We start from the raw sequence: 17685 nt of genomic DNA on the forward strand, positions 1-17685 counted from the left end.
TATAAGCCTACCCTATTAATCACTAATCAAACTCCCTCTTAGAATGTGCCAAAGGTTTTTACATTAGAGCTTGCGTTTCTGTGAAATCGGCAACCACCTCCTATTATCATTTAATGCTAGCACAAGTCAGTGTGGTATGAAACCATAACTCTTAAAACCACTTGCACGCCATTCCATATACTTAGTATATTCTGTACTATGGTATATTCCATATACCATAGTACAGAACTTGCTCAAAGCACTTGAATGGGATTTTGAAAGCAATGGTTTCATACCCTATTGACTTGCAGTAGTATTATTGCTAACAAATGCTAACAGGGGGCTGGTGCTGATTTCTCAGAGACAAAAACTCTGACATAAAAATGTTTTGAATAGTAGCTTATAATAGTAGTTATAATAGTGGACATGGTTAGTGATAAATAGGATATACAGGCCTCTAGAATCTCTGAACCTTTCCTTTAACAATGCTGTGTTATAGTGGGTGGGAGTTTGTTTATTCAGATGGTGGTGGGACCATGGACGTGTTATATTATTGAAAGTATAGCTTTCCCTGGCCTACAATAGGATGTGATTCCTAAAGTGAGCTGTGGGTGGCAGCACGAAGCCCAAAACCACCCAGCTGGCCGACGCCATTTTCACGAAGAAGAAGAAGAAGCCATATGGTGTGTGACGTAATCTCTTCCTCAAAGCCTCCATCTTTCACTACCGCATGCTTCTGTGGATATTTGATCAGGTTTGGAACGATAAATGCGATTTTGTATGGAAATTATAGTGACTGTCGTGTGTGTGGTTATCGATGTGTGGTCGACATAGAAGTGTGAGACGGACCGGGGCGGTGACAGGCTGTATTTTGAGCCGACACGGCCTGTGTTTTCATTTCTACAGCTGGCTAGCCAGGAAAGAAACAGCAGGTTGATCAGACAGTCTGGCTGCCTGGCTAATTTTCGTCGGGCAAGTTGTACCGCTAGCTATTGCATCAGCGCGATCGCGTCTCTTTTGTGTCTTTATAAGCCATTTATTGGTTCCCATAGCTGCTTACATCTATCTACTATTTTTCTAAAATGTTTATTGTTATGTTTTTTATCAGGCTTGGTTGGGTTCTGTCTGTCCCTTTGCTAGCTCGTATGCTAACGGTACTTCAGCTAATACTGTAGCTCATAGCTTCTCCAGTTATGCATGTTGTGGGCCAACAGTGGGGCCAGCATTAGCATGCTAACTGTTTAGTTAGACATAGATTTATTTGACTAACGTTAAGTGTATTTTCTCATGTTTTAGGTGTCAACATGAATCAAGAAAAATTGGCAAAACTTCAAGCCCAGGTCCGGATAGGTGGAAAGGTAAGTTGACATCCAGGAAATGGTATGTTGCCTTAGAAAAATATACCTGTAAACATTTTCAGTATAAATAGATGAGTTGGTACTGTTAAACCTACCTCTGCCTCCTATTGAACCAATGATAACACCATAAAATGTCATTTGTGCAAATAAATGTGATCTTTGACATGTTTTGATTGATGTGTTCCCATTGTTTCTGTTTATCGTGATGCAAGCCTTGTGATCAAGTCTAGCCTGAGGGCTTTTGGAGCGGTTTGGGAGTCTTATGTCTGCTTTGGTTGCAGGGCTCAGCACGTAGGAAGAAGAAGGTTGTGCACAGAACAGCAACAGCTGACGACAAAAAACTTCAGAGCTCGCTAAAGAAACTGGCTGTCAACAATATTGCTGGAATTGAGGAGGTAAATGGGCATGGAGCTACAGTTTAAGGAAACACAGAATTTAATATACATTGTTGTACATAAACATGATTCTGCAAGGTCTATTCTGATTTGAGTAGAAATGTATTTTTGTGAGGTTATATAAATCTTATTGCTTTGAAGTTTTTCAGATTTATCTCTGTTGATAAATAGTGTGTAACTTCATATTCAGACATCACATTCATTACTTTAGCGTGGAATAACTTCTCAAATCATTACAAAAGGGTTTAGCTGCAACCTTGGAAATGAACCGGTCTTTTCTTCTCAGGTGAACATGATCAAGGATGACGGGACTGTGATCCACTTCAACAACCCCAAAGTGCAAGCTTCTCTGTCCGCCAACACCTTTGCCATCACTGGCCACGCTGAGACCAAGCAGCTGACGGAGATGCTTCCCGGCATCCTGAGCCAGCTGGGAGCCGACAGCCTCACCAGCCTGCGCAAACTGGCAGAACAGTTTCCTCGGCAAGGTGGGTGTGTCGCTTAGACCCTTATGGTATTTTAAGATTCCTTTTTAAAGGGAGTGTGAGCGGGGGGAGGGGGTCTGACCCACAGTGGGCATGTTCTAGGTATGTAGTGGAGCTTTCTTAATTTAAAGTTGCACTCGCCAACTTTGCATGTGGGTGGCTCCAAATGATAGCTAGAGGTAACTGTTGAACATTTTGAACTTGTGTCAGCAACCTGGACACAGCACGCTCATGTTTACCAACCCAGCTTGTCTTGAATCACTTTATAACAAAAGGATGAGGGAAGAAAAAGATGAAGATGATTAATAACAACAACAATAATAATAATAATAATAGTAATAATTATTATTATTATTATTATTGTTGTTATTATTATATAAAAAATATTAAAAGATTAAGTTTAGATTTGTCACTTGCTGTGGGTGAAGTGTCCATACCCAATACCAGAATTTAATATGGGCAAATAGGGCGAATCTACATGATTCCAATTAGTGTGCATGCAGCTCCACTTTGTGATACAGGATGACAACATGCGTGTATTTTTACATAAAAATCTTTCCTAGTGTAGCTTTAATTTAACATTTTGGAAGTGAAACCTGGTTGACACCATGTTATGTAGCAGCTTAGTTTAAAGCCACTCCCATATTAAAATATCCATACTTCATCTCTTGAGATGGATCGTTTTCAAGGAGAAGGTTAAGACATTGTTCAGCTCTCAGGAGCATCATGGTTGGGATTTTTGTAGCCAGGCCAAGGACAAGTGTAAACATGAAGAAACCGGCCAGTGATCAACCATCAGTTATAGTGCTGCCTGTTGGTCCAGATAATATGGTTTGAGTATCATCAGTAGGGGCTGCTGTGGTGTGTACAGTGAGTTTAGAAGACTGATATTTATTCAGGTCACAGCGCTGCTGTAATTAATGGTCATTGGCCAGTAGAGAGGCAAAGTCTGATGTGATTTTGCAGGCTGTAAAGTTAGCATTTCTGTCATTTGGAGTATAGTTCAAAATCCCTATGGAAAATATGAATGGGATTTGCAAGAAACAACAAAAACAAAGTCTGTACAGATGCTTAGTAGCTATACTACATTTTGTTCTAAAATACATGTACTAACGTCACATGTAATTTAACTTTTTTTTAACTGGGAACACAACGGTTGAAATAGAACTAAACTAACTAATTAGAAGAAACCAACTATAACTATATATGAACAATAGAAACTGTAATAACTTTAATGCTATGAAAATCTTAATAATTTGAATGTATAACGCACCCAGGACAAGACGAAAGGTAAAGGAAGTTTCTCATGACTTGAGCATTTCGTTATCAAAAATCAAATATTACAAGTAACTAAAAGATCAAAACTAACAAAGGTAATGCTAGTGGATGGATTCATGTATTTTAGCCCCTGGAACAAAATGTGCTGTATCTCGTGGGTAACTGTTCAACACAGCCCATATATTTGCCATTTTTTTAAAAAGCCCATTCATATCTTCCGTAGAGATTTTAGACTACACACCAAATGGCGGAGATGCTAACGTACGGCAGACAAAATAACATAAAATTACGACTTTGGCTTATGGCAGGCACTAAGCACTCAGCGTTTGGCTCAACCTGGAGAGAAACCTCCACTCACCAGCACAACAAGACCATAAAACATGAATACACACCGTCTATCTGATCCACCATTAGAAAAATAATCATTCTCAAGTAATGTATTACAGCTTAAAACTATGTTCACTCCGAAGGCCTACATCATACAGTATCAACCATGTTAGTGAAGCATAGATGCATTTCTCATGGATTTGCTCCTTCAGACCCATATTGCTTAACCATGTCTTTGCCCATTAAAGAACATTATTAAAAAGCATTATTTGGTTGCATTAATAGTCAGAACTAAAGCTCTAACATATTTCTTGTGTGTTTCATCTCAGCTCTTGATAGCAAGGCTCCAAAGGCAGAAGACATTGAGGAAGAGGATGACGATGTTCCAGGTACGGACAGTAACATGTATAAATGTCAAGACAACTGTTGTCCAGTGAGATAATGTAGTGGTAATTACAATAACAAAAACATTCACATTTACTTCTAATCAACATATACTATTTATACAAGTGAATTTTGGCCTCTTGCAGGGCTAAAAAGCCTTTACATACACACTTTACTCAATACAATTGAAATTACTTTATTTTCCATGAGGAACTTAATTTGTGTAGTCATCAACATAATAGATACAGATGTTTAAATACACCATATTTAAACAAATTTTCACAATGCTATCTCAGAAATTGCACCATTTCATGGAGAGTACATTTCCAAAATGCTGCATTTACATTTTGATGGGAAATCACTACCTGAAGTCCATCATTCAGTATCTGTAAAATATGGAAGATCCAGTCTGTAGAAGTGCTATTTTGTCAGTGAAGGACTTGGGTTACCTGCAGTCCTTCAAGAGTAAAATAATTTGATTTAATTTCCTATCAATCATTTGGAAGAGTAGGAGAGAAAGTGTCACTTTTTTCAAATGGTGGTTATCTTAATCTAAAACAAAACTCTTCAAATGTAAAAACTCACATTCTGTCGTTGTTCTGCAGATCTGGTGGAGAACTTTGATGAAGCGTCAAAGAACGAGGCTAACTGATGCACATGAGGCTCATGTGTACAGAACATGGACTGGACTGCAGTGAAGCGAGCGACCCTCTCCGGTGTTTTAACTCTAGTTATCCAGACATATCAGACACTATCCCCGTCAACCAGAGACTTTTCTATTTTCTGATGGCCCAAGGATGTCCTTGTCAGACTGGCTTGTGCACTTAAAAAAAAAAACAAATACTCCCTACTATTGGTCAACGGTTAAGTCCCTTCACCACATTGTCACTCATGGTCAGGATTACAGTGGTCATTAAAGCTAGTCTTAAATTTTTTTTTGTTTATGAAACAAAATAAAGCTGATAAACATTTTCTAGATGGTGCTGTGGTCATTGTCGAAATTCTGGAAATCCCTGATGCTTCGATTACTTGTTTTAAACCATAAAATAAGGTTTTTACCATGCATGTTTTTGCATGGTAATTTAATTTTTGAATAACATTTAATAATAACTTTATTTGTATAGCGCTTTTCTAAAAACAATGTTTACAAAGTGCTTTACATACAAAAACCCAAAGAGACAGTGATGTAAAACTACCACAATTAAATAAAATAGTTGAACAAATGAATAAAAAATATAAATAAAAGGTAACACAAGAGATACACAGATACAACTACAAACATAATTTTACATGAAAGTGTGTGCCTAAACACATAAATGCCCAGATAATAGAATTTGTTCCCTGAAGAGATAGTAATAAATAAGTAAAAATAAGTAATAAAACGAGATGCACAATTACAAAATGAAAAATTAAAATTTCAAGATTTTACTTGGTTACAGTTCATAGAAAATCATTTGAGAGAAATTCTGGGCAAAGGAGAAATGCTCAGTAACACGGATGTAAACAAACGTACAGAAGATTGGAGCAAAATAAGCTTTTTATAGAAAATTAATGGGATATTTTAACTCAGGAAACATGGGACCAAAACTTAACATGTTGCATTCATATTTTTGTTCAGGAGCAATTCACATAAAAGCTTGTCTATAAAAGTGTGTTTTTTTTTAGAAGGGATTTAAAAGATGAAACTGTCATTCCGACGTCTATAGGGCTGATAAAATGAATGCTGCTGCCTTACTGTGCCTCCTGCGGGCTGTAAACAAACTGTTAATATTTCCTATGATATGTCCAACATCAGACAGGCTTTTGGAGGTCTGTTTAGAGGCTTGGTAGGCTGTCTTGCAGGCTGTGTACACTGGGGAGGGACATTAGTGCACACCTCTTGAGTTTCTTCAAAGAGCTGCAGTGAGACACAGGGGAGGAGGGGGATCACACCGAGGGGGGCAGAGAGGCGAAATCATCCAATCCTCCGCTTGTGAGCAAAGCCACTGCTGCTTAAATCCGTTTTCCTCAGCAGCCCGCAAATGTAATAGGCTGAAAAATGCTGAAGTTCTTCACTGCCCGGGATGATGAGAATGAAAGCCTTTTAGGTGCGATAACTGAGGGTAAGAATTCATTGATTTCATTGGGGGGGATTTTTTTTTTCAATCGGGTACCGGTGCGTTACAGGATGATGATACTGCGCGTCTGTGTTTATGTCACAGAAAAAAACGCTGATCCAGCATTTGGCAGCGCGCATAGTCCGCATCTGAAACATGCATGTGTGTGTGTGTGTGTGTGTGTGAGAGAGAGAGAGAGCGCGCGCATCCCGTGTGAACGATAGGCTGCGGATACACGCGCTGTCCGTGGGCTCCTCGTGTGCTCTAACGGAAGACATTATCTCGGTGAAATGTGTTGTCTTGTATTGATGTAACGGGATGCGGAGTGAGTGTCGCATTGCCGTGCTCGGTGGTGGCGAGCGGATTAAACATTTTGCACGTGCGCTGAATGCGTCACTGTCCCGGGGAAACAAGCGCTCGGTCAGCTGGATCGGTTCTACATCCATGGTCCAGCCCCGCCGCCGTTTAATGCACCGGGAAATCTTCACTCGGTAGCCCGCGGCAGGGATGACACGGCCGGCGTTATTTTGCAAAGCAGCTGCAATGCAGTTTAACCAAATGACTTATCTTACCTAAATTGTTGCACATGCTTGGGTTCAATCTGTTCACTCAAACATTGCAACTGTGTGCTGAACTATAGTAGTATAGGCAGTAAAATATCTTAATTATGTGTAAATATAATATACCCGGGCTGCTGAATGTTTTCCTTGGCGCTAGTTCCAGTCATATTAACTGGCCCTGAGTCATAACTATTCATGAATCACTCTGCCTGTTACTGCTGAATGAAACACAAGCTATAGAGTAACTAGCCGAGGGTAGAGACTATTCACTCTCGTTGCGTTGTACTGTATGTTGGTCATTTACAGTAATGGTTATTACTTGATTATCCCATATCCTAGGCCTATACACTCTTAAGACGGAAGGGTGCTGAATCAGTAATTGGCCATAATCATAAGGGAGGTATATTTGGCCTTATAGATCCTCGTTTTGAGGTGCTGAAGAGAACCATTTCAGGACCAAATGGTTCATTCCTATTCACGTAAAACACACACCTCCCATACAGATACTACGCCAATAGTGGAGATTAAACAGTGGGTGTTTATGCGTAATTCACATTCAGGCAATCAATGGATGACTTGGATCCAAACTCGGATGAATAAACCAGTTTCACCACCATAACATAACGTAAAAACATAACAAATGGGCCAACATAGTGAACTAGCAAAGGTTTTACTCTGAACCCCTGCAGAGCCAAGAAGAGCCTTTACACAATACCATAAAACCATTTGGGATTCTTTAGGGGCTCCATAAAAAAATCTATATGAAGCACAGAACCAGTGAGGAACTTCTTTAGGGAACCAATAGGAGCTGTATGGCATCACTTAGAGGTTCAGGTTGTTCTTCAAGTACTATTGGTTCTGTTATGTCTTTCCAACATGTTGTTTTGTGTCTTGTACTTTGTTTTGTTTCCTTGTGTTTTATTTTGTTGCATACTGTATTACATTATTTTGTTTTGTGCTTGAATGTTGATTAGTTAGATCTAGGCTTGTTCTCTGTGAAGTAATTTGAGACGGCTGTGATGAAGGGCTTTATAAACTTGACCCACAAATAACCTCTGAAGAACCATATTTTTTACAAGTGTAGCCGGTTTCGTTTAACTACAGTCATATTCTGCCACAGAGTGAGTCAGCTCGGACTCAGACACACCTCTCAAGGGCGGCAGAGTGCTAATGCTGGCTTTGGTGATGATTGAAAGCTATTAGGTCTGTTAGGGCTGATGAGATAAATGCCCACATATGGCTTAATGGCCATTACACATATGAACACAGCTTCTCCAGCTAATGGGCCATTATTAATGAGCGTGCATGCATGACATTTGTGGAAGTGTGTGTATTTGACAGAGAGGGAGAGAGAGAGATTGAGAGAATGTGTGTCTAGGTTTAAGTGTATCAGTGAGCATGACTGTGCCCGCCTGTGTGATGAAAATACATTAGTCATCCTCAGTGTTTATGATCACACCACGCTCCCCTCTAAACAGATGAAGGGGACACTCCGTCTCTAATGGACACCAAGCACCACTGGCTGAACAGACCCTGTCTCCTGGTGCTCAAGGATGGAGATGTCACTAAAGCAGGGCTTGGCTGCGGACAAATCGGACCAGAATCCCCATCCAAAGCCCCTTCGGACGGCACGGTCCGCTGTCCTGGGGGGCCCGTGGACCAGAAACCATCGGAGCATCCTGCCAAAAAGAGCTCAGCCTCCCAGCTGGAGAGCCAGTCTCAGAAGCTCCTCAAACAGCTGGAGGAAGGCAACTGCACTGTGACCGCCATCTCCACATGGGGGGAGAGGTGTTTTGGGGAGTCCTCCAGCCCGCTGGTGCTGAGCCCCGCCGAGGCTGCGTGGCCGCAGGAGGACGAGGTCGAGGAGAGGAGGAAGCCCCAGTCTCTCCTATCGAAGGAAGACTCTGTGATCGAGGAGAAGGAGCTGGAGGAGAGCGGGCTGGAGCAGCAGGAGCAGTGCAGCGGCTCAGAGGCGCCTGCAGCCCCCTCCGCTCTCCCACTGGAGGAGGCATACGGCAGCGAGGGGTCCAGTGAGCTCCAGAGCCAGGCCAAAACCCACCAGACCACCGGACCTAACGGACAAGATGAGACCAACACCAGCATGGCAGCCAGTGGGGAGGGAGCGACGGGCGACTCCACTCCCTCTCCTGTGGATCCAGACAATGAGCGCCAGCCAGGCCCCGCTGGTATTCTGTCCAAGGAGCGAGGCAGCGTCCTGGGGGAGGTCGCTCCAGTGTGGATCCCTGATGCTCAAGCGCAGGTCTGTATGAAGTGTGAGGTCAAGTTCACCTTTACCAAGAGGAGGCACCACTGCCGCGCCTGTGGGAAGGTGAGGGAATTCATGACTTTAGTTTTTATGTCGTCTGTTTAGAGTGAAATATAGTTGGATGTCCTCAGGGAAAAGAGTAAATTGGTAGTTGATGTGTGAAATTAATGTGCATCCTTGTGTGGTTTTGTGTGTTTGTGTGTTGTCAGGTTTTTTGTTCAGTTTGCTCCAATCTGAAGTTCAGACTTACACATCTGGATGGCAAGGAGGGACGGGTTTGTGTTTCCTGTCACTCAAGCCTTGTGAAAAGTGAGCATTAACTTCTTTAATACTGTAAAGAAAAATGAACTTCTTTGAAACTACTACTTATTGATTCTGACATTTTCCCCCCACAGGGACGCCTCCCAGAGGGAAGAGGAGGGTGTGGTTTGCTGATGACATCCTGTCCACTAAGCAGTCCGAGTCGGCCCCCACCACTCCAGTCAGAGGGCCCAGTTTCTCACCGCTGATGAGGAGAGCGCTGGGAGGGCCAATCAGAAGTCCTGTGGGTTCACCGCAGTTCAGGAGAGCCTCGCGGCCACAGGAGACGGCTATCAATGTGGGATTATCCTAAAGATTACGCTAGAGATAAATTAGATTACGTAGAATATGATCCCTAGATTACGTAGAATATGATCCCTAGATTACGTAGAACATGATCCCTAGATTACGTAGAACATGATCCCTAGATTACGTAGAACATGATCCTGTCGTTCTATATTTTCAAAGAGAATGGCCCCAAGAACTCAGTATTGCCCTCAGTCCTTTTTTATTTTTTCAGTCAGACCTGTGCCAAATACTTTTAACAAAAGTGTTTGCAGTTTGTTTTATGATTTGATGCCTCTTGGGTGGGGTTGGTGACAAAGGACAATACAGTGAAATACAGTGAATGTAGGAAATTAAGACATTCACAGGTATGTACAGTGAAAGACATTTTACACTTTTCTGCAATTGACATCTTACCTGACACTCTCCGAAGTGTCCTGATGCAATTAACCCCAGCCATCTGGAACTTAAAGCATTACAATCTTTAGTTGCTTGTACTACTATTACTTCCACTGCTATATACTGTACTGCTAGTACTATTACCAATACCATTACTACTACTACCACTACCGCTACTTCTCCAGTTGCTTACAGATAGTCCACACATTTTCTCAAGGAAATTTACGTTTTCTAGTTTGTAAATACTATTTAGCCCAGGTCTGTTCTTGACTATACTGACTACTGTGGGTGCTGCTTCCCTTCTCCTTCCCTCTCCTCCCCTCTCCTTCCCTTCTCCTCCCCTCTCCTTCCCTTCTCCTAACCTCTCCTTCCCTCTCCTCCCCTCTTCTTCCCCTCTCATCCCTTCTCCTCCCCTCTCCTCCCCTGTCCTCCCTGCCTCCCACCTCCTCCAGGAGGCCTGTGGTCCTTATGGCTGGGGCACCGCAGCTCTAGTGAGCAGCCACATCAGCAGCTCTGCCAACCTCATCCCTCTGGATGGCCTGCCGCCCATCCTCACCTCCACTGGAGTCAAAGGAGGTAGAGCTACTACCATTCATACAATATCTGGACATCATTTTGGGAAAGCCTATTGAAGTGAACGAGTTAACAAAATGAGTTTGTTATTGGAAGGTCACTGGTTCAAATTCCCACACCAGGAAAATACGGGCAGAGGAAATGAACAGGACACACTCCCTTCCCTCAATAACCACCATCATCATCTACAGTAGGGATGTTCATTGGCCAACAGTGCAAGACTGTGGTAATACTGGGCAGCTGAATTTAAGAAAGAAATGCCCAACACTGCAAATGTATGGACTAATATACTGTATCTTAATTTATTTTTAAACACAGCAGTAGCAACAGATGAGCACGTTTCAGCCCTCAGCCATCATCAATGCCTGTCAGCACGCATTATGTTCTTTGACATTTGAACTTGTTTGAGTTGTGCGCGCTATTTCCTGATCTCTAAAGTGCTGGGGAACTCCCAGGTTCGCATACATGTATGTGTTTAATCCTCCTTCCTCCCCGCAACTGCTCCCCTGGGCTGTTGCTGTAAATAATAATGTGGTCCCTGTCTTGCCTGGTTAAACAGGGGCGTGTAAAAATAATAACGTTAATGAAAACGACCTATCCTCGCATCTTATTTAAGGCCAGGCTTGTACAAAGCTTATTCATTCTTACACAACCTTGAATTAATTTTCTGACATGAATTTTTCATGAAGCTAGCTCTCGTGTTCGGCCACAGCGGATACAAGTACAATGTCTCACAAAGTATTTAGTGGCTAGTGCTGGCTCAGAGCGTCAGGTCGAAGAAGATACTCCAGTCTAATAGCTGTGTGACTGTGTACTTTCCTCAGATTACACTGTGGAGGAGAAACCCTCTGAGATGCTGCTTATTCAGGAGCTGGAGAGCGGCAGGCCCAAGCCGCTGGTCTTTGTCCTCAATGCCAATCTACTTGCCATGGTCAAGCTGGTCAACTGTAGGTTTATGGTTTTTTTCTTCACTCTGCACTCAGTAACAGTTCATTGTGAATATCAAAAAGCATAGATGGCTATACATTATATTGCCAATATACTATAAAGTTTCAAATCTTACTGTGCAAGTACAGCGGGTTTAGAGTGAGGTTTAGGGTTCACCTGTGATCCTGAAAATAAATGAATGCTACCTAGAAAATTAAGAAAAGGAGCTTGTGTTATAGGTTAGTTTAAATTTTTTTAATAGCTCTCACTCCGTCTTATATATGTAGTATGTATGATGTAGTATGGTATATGACATGTATATGATGGTATGTAAACCCCTTTGAGACTTGACTGTGATAAAGGGCTATATAAGTAAACAAGACTAGAGTAGACTAGACTCCAACATTTCTTCACTGTTCTCCTGCATTTTCCAATTTTGGAGTACAAGTGCGAGTACATATGGTACAAAAAAAAACAAAAAACTGTCACCATAGACCCCTGAGGTTGTGCCTCGACTGTGTGACAGATGTAAACAGGAAGTGCTGGTGCGTGACGTCGAAGGGAATGCATGCCGTGGGCCAGGTGGAGGTGGTGGTGCTGCTGCAGTGCCTGCCTGAAGAGAAGAGCTTCCCCAAAGACATTTTCAGCCACTTCATCCAGCTGTACAGGGACGCCCTCACAGGTCAGAGCCACACACAGTAAGATGCTTTAAGTGCAGTGATTCTCAGCTGTTTTTACATTGGGACCAAGCCATGAAGTAGTGACCTGATATATCAGGTAAGACGATACACCCAGATCTGCATTGTTCTCTTTTTTGTAAAAAAAAAATAGAGATCTGATACTGCGGCAAACATTAACTCAGGGTGCGTTGGCTCAAAAATTGTAGAGGTCAGATAAGGTAGGAGGAACCTGCACACCTTAAATACAGGCAAAAAATGCTAATAATCATATTAAAGGTTTACAAAAGAAAAGGTGCTCAAAGTGCACAAAGATAGTCCATCTGGACTATCATCAGTGCTTGCCTTGCACTTTGAGCACCTTTTCTTTTGTAAACCTTTTAATATGATTAAATAAGATCATCTTTTCCTATCAGCATCGCCGTGTTTTTGTTCATTATTGGCATTTTTTGCCTGTATTTAAGGTGTGTGGGTTCCTCCTACCTTACCTGAACTCTTTTCTGTAACCCAAAACGTCTCCCACTTTTGGACCCTGACCCACCCATTGGGAAACACCGCTTTAGTGCATTGACTGTCATCTCCTTCAAATTCTTTCCACCCCTTTTGATTACAACCCTCCTCCTCTTTCCTCTGTGTTTCTGTAGGGAAGGTTGTGACCCACCTGGCCCTGTCCCTCTTCAGCAGTAGCTTCCTGGGCAGCGAGGAGCACGCAGGCTTCCTGTATGTGCGCTCCACTCTCCAGTCCCTGCAAGGTCTACCTCTGCCCAACCAGCCCTACCTCTTCGGCCTGCTGGTCCACAGAGCAGAGGTGGCCTGGGCCAAAGCCTTCCCCCTGCGCCTCATGCTGCGACTGGGGGCTGAGTACAGATGTAAGCCAGGCAGCGCGTTTGGGATGTCATTACTATCATTTTAGCCATTTTTCTTACCTTCTTAATTGCTCTCAATGTCTATTTTTGACTTAATTTTGTGTGTGTGAATATACAGTATCAAATATTATGTGTAAAACACTCAAAATCTTATTCTTTTTCTGTCTCTCTCTCCAGTCTACCCATGTCCTCTGTACAGTGTGCGCTTTAGGAAGGCCTTGTTCGGAGAGACAGGCCACACCATAATGAGGCTGCTGGTGGTGAGTATAACACGTCTTTCAGTCTCAACAACACCAAACATTCCCTCGTTAACACTGACATGCTCCTCCCATCCTGATTGCAGGACTTTAGGAATTACCGCTACAGCCTACCGATGGTGCCGGGACTCACTGTGGATCTGGAGGCTCAGAGGACCTGCATAAAGATACCAACAAACGGCTACAACGAGGTAGGACTCAGCCTTCAAAAGATTGCAGAGCTGCTGCCGAGGCTGTCAGCTGTCTTTTTCATCAATCATCATCCTCCCCCCTTGTCTCTCTTTAGCTGATGAAGGCTTTGAATAAGTCCAACGAGAATGTGCTGGCCTTGGGGGCGTGCTTCAACGAGGCCGCAGACTCCCACCTCATCTGTGTGCAAGGGGACGACGGCCAGTACCAGACCCAAGCCATCAGCATCCACAATCAGCCGCGCAAAGGTGGGGCATAACAGGAACCACCGTAAGACATCACAGTCTGGACTTGATGTCATGTAATCAAGCACTAGTGTAGGACGGTTATTTCTGAAGGTAGAAACCTGTGGACTTACTGCAATCAGAAATTTTGATCACAAACAAGAGTGGAAGTCTTGATTTACCAATTGTTTATCTTGCCCTTCAGAGGATGTTTGTTTGAATTACAAGCAAAAGGAATGATGTGAAATTATTAGGTGGTGCACTTTCCCTTATTTGCCGCTGGATGGCACTGTTTGACTGTTTTCTTGATAATATACTGATCCAGCTTTTAAGTTGCAATGTTTATCTCTGATGATGTTCTGCTTTTTTGTTCCAGTTACTGGATCATGCTTTTTTGTATTCAGTAGTGCGCTGAAGGCATCTGCAGGATACCTAGCCAAGTCCAGCATTGTGGAAGGTAGGATGTCCACTCAGAGTGAAGTCAGGGTGATGTTGACATTTGCCTGCTCACTTGCAGGAATTTTATTCTTTACATGACTACTTCATGTAGTGCAAGTTATCATCCCTCCCTAAAAACTGCTGCTTTATTTAGAATGTGTTGATCTTTGTATGTGTGTGTCTGTGTACATTTTAACAGACTGTTTGTGTAGGCGTCTGTACGTGTTTATGCATGTGAGAGTGTATGTCTCCCTGTTGGTGTCTGTGTGTGTGTTTCTCCTGTATCGCTGTCCCTCTCCCCAGATGGGCTAATGGTGCAGATCACCGTGGAGACCATGGCAGAGCTCCGCCGGTCGCTACGGGAGATGAAAGACTACACCATCACCTGTGGACGGCTTGACCAATCAGACAGCCAGGAGCACGTTCATGTACAATGGCTGGAGGAGAAATGCACTGTGAACAAGGGGTGAGTGTGTTCACCTGTTTGAAGGCGGCTTTAGAGTGAAGCTTTGGTGCTCAAACAAACTGAACAATAATAGACCAGTCATATGCAAAGTTAGGGTAATGAAAAATTCCAAAAGACTTATCATGAGTAGACATGGAATTACAATAATTAAAAAATGGATAGCTGGTTATCAGTTCCCTCTAAACCGGTAGTGTCCACTTCTGTGAACACTACACCATCTGATTTCACTAATTAGTTCCTTCCTACCTGGTTGAAGGTGCTAATCAATGAAATAGTGTTTGGTTTGTCTAGAAAACCTGCAGACTCTTCCATGGCACAGGACTGGACATCACTTGTTTAGAGGGAACTACTTCAGTTTGCTCTGGGACTTCTTTCTTACTGATGTAGTAAATTGTTGGTACATGTAATTGCATTGACATATAACTTTGCATTTCACCAGATCTAACCTTTGCCATTGTGTCCCCCAGAATCATCAGCCCCATCGATGGGAAATCCATGGAGTCCATCAGCAGTACGAAGATGTTCCAGAAGTCGGAGTACAAGGAAAACGGGAAGATCATCCGCTGGACTGAGGCAGGCCTAATGATCTGCTGGAAATATCACTAGAAGTGCATCTGAAACTGTTTCCTTACTTTAGATTTGTGTGTGTGTGTGTGTGTGTGTGTTATGCAGGTGTTCTTCCTGCAGAGGGCAGATCATCCTAAAGGAGGAGTGACCGACTCTGCTGAACACAATCGGCTAACGGAGCGGATTGCTCGGGCTTTTTGCTTGGCGCTGTGCCCACACCTCAAACTGCTGAAAGAGGATGGGATGGCCAAACTGGGCCTGCGTGTCACTTTTGACTCTCAAGAGGTCAGGCGGGTATAATATTACATTACATTACGTCATTTAGCAGACACTTTTGTCCAAAGCGACTTGCAATAAGTGCATTGCATTGCAGTGCAACTGTATATCACAGTCTTCATCAGCTAAGCCTTTAATAGGAATAAGTAGCATTTGTAGCATTTTTGTTTTTTATAGTAGAAGGGGAAGAAGATGTAATATGTGCAATATTGGATGTCAGTGAGTAGGGTTAGACTGATATATTAGTTTGCCAATATACTGGGCCGATATTGGCCTTTTATTAAGTATCAGATATCAGTCAGTCATGTCATCCATCTCATATGAAAGAGGTTCCTCCCTGAAAAACGGTCTGTAAAACCTGCAATGAAATCTTATTTACTTTACATGTTTTATTTATTCATTACATTTTCAATAATATTTTCTGTCAGTTTATTACTAATTTAAAGATAGTAATCTATGCAGTTTCCTTGCCATTTAATAGGTCGAGTGGCTCTCCTTGTGTTAAAGAGCCGCTAACCCTTGAAGAATGTCATTAATATGAGATTCATGGAGAGTTTTAGTGTCCATGATGGTCTAAAAGCTGTTTCAGAGGCTCTTTACAAAAGCCCATATCGGTCGAACCCTATGATGTAAAATATATCACATTGGAATCATATAAGGTATAGTTATAAATATTATTGCACTCCATAGCATAGCTCAAGTGGGTATGATTATCTTCAAGTAATTAGTGGGATGTTTCTTATTTCAGGTGGGGTTTGTGGCTGGGAGCAACGGGCAGCCCCTCCCAGCCCAGTACCTCAACGCCCTGGACAGCGTGCTGATCCCCGTCATCCACAGCAGGGGGCGCAAGAGGAGCGACGAGCCCATCGTGATGGAGCTTATCTTCTACATCCTGGAGAACATTACTTAGGGCACTCACTCCATTATTTCATTTATTCAACCCTGACCACCATTCTCTCTCCAGCACTTCTCATCAGTGCTACCATGGGTTTCAGAGCAGCGAAACGGCTCATTCAAAGGGCAAACCAGACCGCATCCAAGGTCTGTATCCATCTCATCCACTCCCCAGCAGAGAGAAGTGGTCTAACTCTAAGTGGTTCTCTCATATCACCCTGCCCTGGCTCCTACCCAGCAGCAGACAATCTGTGTGCACACATGAAACCCATGATGGACCATCAGATCAGGGTGCAGCACTGCACTGTAGTGTCAATTTCATAGCTTGATTTCATTTTCAATACAAATACCCACATTTTGAGAATGCCTTTAAAGTGGGAGCTGGATTCAGCGCCACAACCTTAAAGCAATGAGAAAAGAGAATGACTTGAAGAAGTACTATATGTAGATGCGTAGCTATCTGATGCACACCGAATGAATGCCTAAAGAATGTTTTCGTATTGGATGTATTTGAATTCTTCTCGATTGCTCATGAAATGTATAATTGTCAACCTGGAATTAAACATATGAACACAACTGAGTTGCTGCCCCATCATTCAGGACTCGGCGCTCAGCATTGCAAGTCAGTTACAATTTCCTCATCTAAAAGAGAATTTAATTTCCTGCCCGCAATATCTGTATCCTTTAGCAATGTTTGAAAGACGGACAGTTATAGTTGCTGTTGAGGGATGTTGCAATGAAGAGAAGGCTGTAACTGAGTCAGGAGAGGTTATGACTGTTTTACATATCACTGATTCTGTAATCACTTGGTTTATACCTATTATCAGATTGAACGGGTTTGAAGGACACCATTTGACGTCATTCTGAGTGACTTGGTAGTGAAACAATAACGCATTTTTGCCAGATTAACCCTGAACCTAGTCCCCTCTTCCCCGACTGTGTCGGGTGGGTGTAGATCCGGCCTGAAGGGCGCTTGCTCCGTGCCTCTTCCGATGCATCTCTTTAAACAAAGCAGAATGGGTCTCTTGTTTACCTCCTACATGCTCCACATACTTGAGATAGCCAAGAAACAGTACAGGCAATCAGCGCAAATACATTCATTCGTAGTTGCAATGGAGCACTTCGTCAGCCTTTCGTCAGTCTTTCCCCGAGACTTTAAATGAAGACAACTTTTACTGTAAGTATCCATCATATCAGAGCATAGTTGATTTGTTCAAAT

The 17685-nt window shown here is 42.7% G+C and overlaps 2 protein-coding genes across 2 annotated transcripts; both read left to right on the forward strand.

Annotated features, from left to right (window-relative positions):
* The first annotated feature begins 659 nt into the window (after nucleotides 1-659).
* btf3l4 (basic transcription factor 3-like 4) lies at nucleotides 660-5178 on the forward strand. The gene is made up of 6 exons (XM_071917596.2): nucleotides 660-733; nucleotides 1276-1337; nucleotides 1619-1732; nucleotides 2019-2220; nucleotides 4152-4211; nucleotides 4812-5178. The coding sequence occupies exons 2-6, from the start codon at nucleotides 1284-1286 to the stop codon at nucleotides 4856-4858; spliced, it is 477 nt and encodes a 158-aa protein (XP_071773697.1). The 5' UTR covers nucleotides 660-733; nucleotides 1276-1283; the 3' UTR covers nucleotides 4859-5178.
* A 1066-nt stretch (nucleotides 5179-6244) lies between these two features.
* zfyve9b (zinc finger, FYVE domain containing 9b) lies at nucleotides 6245-16945 on the forward strand. The gene is made up of 16 exons (XM_071917640.2): nucleotides 6245-6308; nucleotides 8341-9191; nucleotides 9338-9389; nucleotides 9524-9726; nucleotides 10565-10688; nucleotides 11510-11632; nucleotides 12139-12294; nucleotides 12934-13158; nucleotides 13333-13415; nucleotides 13499-13603; nucleotides 13699-13849; nucleotides 14202-14282; nucleotides 14567-14729; nucleotides 15197-15302; nucleotides 15402-15581; nucleotides 16321-16945. The coding sequence occupies exons 1-16, from the start codon at nucleotides 6245-6247 to the stop codon at nucleotides 16480-16482; spliced, it is 2829 nt and encodes a 942-aa protein (XP_071773741.2). The 3' UTR covers nucleotides 16483-16945.
* The last annotated feature ends 740 nt before the right edge of the window (nucleotides 16946-17685 follow it).

This window comes from Centroberyx gerrardi, chromosome 9, assembly GCF_048128805.1.
Source record: "Centroberyx gerrardi isolate f3 chromosome 9, fCenGer3.hap1.cur.20231027, whole genome shotgun sequence".
NCBI lineage: Eukaryota > Metazoa > Chordata > Actinopteri > Beryciformes > Berycidae > Centroberyx > Centroberyx gerrardi.